This window comes from Periophthalmus magnuspinnatus, chromosome 20 (assembly GCF_009829125.3).
Source record: "Periophthalmus magnuspinnatus isolate fPerMag1 chromosome 20, fPerMag1.2.pri, whole genome shotgun sequence".
Classification (NCBI taxonomy): Eukaryota; Metazoa; Chordata; class Actinopteri; order Gobiiformes; family Gobiidae; genus Periophthalmus; species Periophthalmus magnuspinnatus.
In genome coordinates this window covers 14591503-14597146 of record NC_047145.1, presented here as the reverse complement: position 1 = coordinate 14597146, position 5644 = coordinate 14591503, and the positions used below count along the sequence as shown (strand labels likewise).

The following is a 5644-nucleotide window of genomic DNA, read 5'->3' as shown; positions in this document are numbered from 1 at the left end:
CAAGGTTGTTTTCAGCTATAGGCTGTTTGCTTCAAGGTGTGTCTTGCCTTATGCAACCTTTGTGCAGACAGAAGCAAAACAAGACCTAGGTCTATATACACTCCTGTATGTAATTTACCGTGTACATTGGACATCCGTTATTGCCATCTCATACATAAGCCTTTTTCTGCTGTTGTCCCCTCTTGCAGCTAGTGAGCAGGGCATTGAACCCTACTATTATCTGTAATGTGACGTGCAGGGGCCCACACCTCTACCCAGCATGCCCCTCATTCCTCTGGACACACTGCCCACTGTAACCCAAAGTTCACTATCTTTTCCACCAAAACAAAATGTTGTGACACTGACCTGGTTTATCCTCCTTATATAAGACCCCTGAGCAATGCACAGGTGCTAGACTCTGGGCCACTCTGCAAAGGTTTGCTTGAGGAAAGCAACTGTAGCCTACAGGCTATTTCCATTCCCCATACTGGTAAGTAGGACACATACATGTCACGCTCATAGGTAGCATGTTTCACTTTGGTTCAAGTTCCAACTCGTTTGGATTGAATAGATGATATATTTTTCAAAGTGATATTAAGTATCTATATCTACCACTTCTTGCCATTCATCATGTTCACTTTCACTTCAGAGTCCACTCATGTGCGTCTGGCGTCTGTCCTGAACCAAAGAGGCGGTCCTCGGCGTCACGTCATATCATCCGCCGCGCTCTGATTGGACAGCACTACTCACCCGACACAGCTGTGATTGTTTTCTGCAGAGGAAGTGCTCCGCACTGCTCCGGGTTCCCCAGCATTCACTTGTGACTGTGTGAACTAACGATGATGTGAGGGAAATCACGCTGATATTTGGGACCTTGTTGCGAACAAAACGGGAGTTTTTGTGGAGAGCGCGAGCGAAGACACCTGAAGAATAAGGTAGAGAGCCATTGTCTTTTCTCTTCTCAGTAACTTGCAGAGTTGGACAAAGCAGGATAGTAAAAGCATGTTCACCTAGGTTCAAGTTAACTAGTGATCATTAGTGTGTGTCTGGTTCTGCAGTGCCAAATGCCGAGACTTGAGGACCACTGCTCTTGTACATCTAAACACTTATCTGGAGCCAAGTGGTTCGTATACAAAGCCGAAGAAATGATGTCCCTCATCACCTCCATGCTGAGCCAAGCTTACGGCTCTCTGCACGACGTCCGCACAGCCAACCTCATCCGCCGTGGTCTGGTCCTGTTCACGGTGGGAGCCATCCTCGCCCTGGTGCTCAACCTGCTGCAGATCCAGAGAAACGTCACCCTCTTTCCCGAGGAGGTCATGACAACTTTGTTCTCGTCTGCCTGGTGGATCCCGCCATGCTGCGGCACAGGGGCAGGTGAGTGGGCTACAGCACACAGTTTGAGAGGTCAAATATGAAAAGAGTAACTGAGCTTTTTATATCAATGATTTAGCATAGGTTTTCTTACAGTGATACTGGAGACACCATTTCTTTTTTTTCTCACTACTATCACCTTGTAATAGTTTTAATTTGCCGACATTCTACTGGCCTTTGCGTAATAATTGATTGGGTACAACTCGTGCATGATCAGCCAGCACTGTTATGTTTAATTATTATATAATCTGTCTTTGTTCGAGGACATGCAGGGCATTGTTGTTTAGTCTAGCAGCCACATATGGAGAAATTGGGGCTTGCTGCAGCTGGTGACGAAAGTCGCTCTCTGATTGGTCAAACTGTCCGAGCACGAGGTGCGCTGCGCTCTCATTGGATGGCGTAATAACGGGTGAGCGGAGGGGGCGGTGCCTCTGAGGCTGAGACCCAGGAAGTGTCAGAAAAACAGTTCAGAGCTCCTCCCCCTCTTTTTGCCGCGAAGAGGAGAAAAGGCATCAGAAGGAAAACAGTAGTAGCCTCCCTCTGTGTAATCTGAAACCTTATGGCTGTGCCTCTGAAGGGCGGAGGGGCTTGTATATAAAAGACAACTTTGTACTGCAGCATGTCGGTTCTTCCCCATTTTATAGACTGAATAGGGAACGTTTGTTAGGCCAATTTTTAAGTAACCATTTAAAATGGATGGGTCACATTATAGGCGGAACTAAGCCTATACAACTAAATATGCAAAAAGCCTTGTTTCCTCTAATCCTGACAAGTATAGGCCTACCAGCCTACATAGAAGTGCATGCTTAGCAAAACCCTACTTCCCCACAGTATTTTCCAGTGCAGACTTTCTCAGGACCTATGCTTATCTTCTATCTTGTGTTTGTGTGTGTGACTGTGCACAGCTGTGGTGGGCCTGCTGTACCCGTGTCTGGACAGCCACCTGGGAGAACCGCACAAGTTCAAGAGGGAGTGGGCCAGCGTCATGAGATGCATTGCTGTGTTTGTCGGCATCAACCATGCCAGTGTTGTATCCTTTTCACATCTAATCTATAAAACTCTGGCAAAAAAATAAAATGGTATCAAGTTAAATTGCATTGTTTTAAAAATATCTGGATTGTTTTGGTAATACCCTATACAATGTTGTTATTAACCCTTTTTTTATTTGCTTAATAATATTTCAGACTGAAGTTAAGTCAAACGTTTGTCATTGCCCTTAACTGCCACACATTACAGAAACTGGATATTGATAACACCGTCCAACTGTCCCTCACCCTGGCAGCCCTGTCTCTGGGACTTTGGTGGACCTTCGACCGATCCAGAAGTGGTTTTGGTCTGGGCATCACCACAGCCTTCCTAGCCACGGTTATCTCGCAGGTTCTAGTCTACAACGGAGTCTACCAGTAAGTTATGGCATAAAGGAATTCATTCATGTCTTGAATTCGGCAAACATAATGAAAAACTGATTCAGTGTATGAAGAAGTTGGTATTTATTTTTGGGAGCCCCTGTGTTAGCGGGAGCCCAATTAACTTGCCTCCCTACCTGCTTCACTGGCAAATCTTCAAAATCAGTGAACTGGGAAAGGGAGATATAAAATGTTGGCTTCAAAAGACAAGCTCAAACAGACATTAAAAGATCCCACACAGAGAAGCAAGTTGTTAGTATTGTATTTTATTTTGAGTAAACTTCTATCAAATATTTTCAACATTGTTCTTATGTTTTTCAAATATTACGATGACTTTAGAACAACAGTAATTATGCAATGTAACCACACATACCATCGCAAATTCCTATAATATAACAAATTCCCATAAATAGGTCAAAGGTCATCAGTATAATATAGTCAATGTAACATCTAATAAACAGTTTTCCTTTGCTTGTTCCAGGTACACTTCGCCAGACTTCCTGTATGTTCGCTCCTGGCTCCCGTGTATTTTCTTCTCAGGTGGAGTCACTGTGGGAAACATTGGCCGCCAGCTTGCTATGGTAATTAAATATGTCACGACTAGAGTATTTGTCTAAAATGAAATATGAGAGTTATCAAGGCAACATATCACTGGTAGGTTTTCATATTAAATAAGCTATTTATTGTGCACCTAAGTTTTAAGTACTTAAAACAGATAAAGTTTTGATAAAGTTTGATTTTATTTTTGCATTATGATGGGATATTACAGGTTTAATACAGCATGTATTTAGAAAAGAAAAAGACCATTTAAAGCCTCATGTGGTCACAGAAAATTACAGTTAAAGAAATGAAAGCTTTTTTTATTCTGATACAGCTCTGTAAAAGAGGCTCGTGGGTTACTTAGTGGTGACTTCTTGGAATTTATGACCTTACACTTTTTCATATACTATGGACAAAACATTCCACTGTAATGGAATGATAATTACACAAAAATATGCACAACTAAACACAGACTAAACAAACAGCCTTTTACTTTTACAAACCTGTCAAATATCTCAAAGTTGTTCAGAGTTCACAAGGCACTAGCTTTCCTTCATAATGATCTCATCAGTTGAGTGGGCTTTGATGACTTCATTAGGCTTGTGCCCACAAGGCTCACCTCATTCTGTCTGTAAATTGGAGTGTGTCAGCGGCGCCTCCGTTTGACTCAGACTGAGAGCGTGAAAGCAGATTAAGAGCTGTTGTTTCTCACAGTGGGGCCAGTCAGGATGGGCTGACCACTCCAACCATTCGCTGTTTGTGTTTACCATCAGCCCTGCAATTCTGGCTCTTGGGTCAGACTTGGGTCTTTGTTCCCATTTCCCCCTCTTTGGCTGTGTGGGAGATCATTTAGTGCTCTCTTTGTCTGGATTGAAGCCAATTACAGTAAAATAATCTTGTGCATTGAAAGTCAATGTTATTTTGAAAAAAGAAAATCATTTGTTTAAAAAAAAAAAAAACTGAAATATTGTAGGTGGTGTACATGAAAACAGTGACCACTCAGTGTTTTTCTGAAAAGGAGACTGCTGTTATCTCTAGAGCATTTGACTGACATGTGGTTAATGAGATGCTTCTATGTCTCCCTCCAGGGTGGTGTTGAAAAACTTCACAATGACTGAACACTAACCTGCCGAAGAGCAAAACAGCCAAAAATAAGGGGACAAGAATGCAGCAGGAAATGAACAAAGTTTGAGATGGAACCCTCCCATCATCATTTGCTCTCCTAACAAGGCACTGGTCCAGCCAGGCCTTCACACAGTGCCATGTCCTCTGCTCCGCCCTGTGGCCACATCGCCCATCTGCAGCTTTCCTCCATGAAGACCAGCTTCACCTGACTTGTGTTCAGGAAAGGATCTTGCTCGTTCACAAACTCACGAGTGCGTCATGTGTGCTGTGATTGCATTTTTACAAAAAGGGAAATAGGAGTCCAGTGTCTCCACTTACATGAAAAAGTATTTTTCATGTTTTTAAGATCAGATTTGAGTATTCATTTTTAATAGACCCAAAACAAGATTGTAAGATGCCAATTAGTTTTTGACAAGTAGTTGAAAACAAGGTTGCCAAACCAGTAGACAATTTGTCCATGAAAAGGTTTTGAGTTGGTTAATCCCTGATATACATGGGGTAACATGGCATTTCAGTATGAGGAATGTTTTTTCTTTACTTTTCCAAGCGTTCTATTGGACATGTACCAGGTGGTGACTTCTCTTTTGCGACTGGAGTTTTCTGATAACAGTTTGGGAATCATGAAGGCCCCAAAAGGGCAGGACAATTGTTACTAGAGACAAAAAGAATTGCAATCTGTGATTGCCTCTGTATTATCAAAAGTAGTGCTTTTGTCACTGTAACACTTTTGTTTTATTGTACCATGTAAAGATATCACATTATGAATAATGGCTTATAATCAAACCGGTATCGTCAGACTAGACCAACAGTATGGTAGTAGACGAGGGTCTAGAGGACAAAGTGCAATCAGTATACGTGAGCCGATTTGTACCTTTTTATTTATTTTTCTGACTATGACTAAAATTGTATGCAGTGTGAAAATACTGGTTTTGGACACTTTCAGATTTGATGCCTTTGGAGTGAAAAGCAGTGGCCCTCACTCTGTCAGGAAAACCAGTACAGTAGAAGTGATTGGTTATTGTAGCATTACTGAAGGAATGCTGATTTTTGAATGCTCTGTGGTAGATCAAACATTCAGGTGTGCTAAATACGACAGGAAGCTTTATTTTTGAGGTGGTGAAGCACCATTTTTTTCTTTTATTGCATTTTGTGTGTCTGATATTTGAAATGTGTATCATTTTTGCTACTTAAAATAAATCCAAATAACAAAAACAAGCTTA

At 41.9% G+C, this 5644-nt stretch overlaps 1 protein-coding gene across 1 annotated transcript; it reads left to right on the top strand.

Moving 5' to 3' along the window:
• The first annotated feature begins 400 nt into the window (after positions 1-400).
• On the top strand, positions 401-5644 carry insig1 (insulin induced gene 1). Its single transcript, XM_033985767.2, has 7 exons — positions 401-469; positions 629-914; positions 1038-1356; positions 2259-2383; positions 2590-2756; positions 3241-3340; positions 4388-5644. The coding sequence occupies exons 3-7, from the start codon at positions 1044-1046 to the stop codon at positions 4415-4417; spliced, it is 735 nt and encodes a 244-aa protein (XP_033841658.1). The 5' UTR covers positions 401-469; positions 629-914; positions 1038-1043; the 3' UTR covers positions 4418-5644.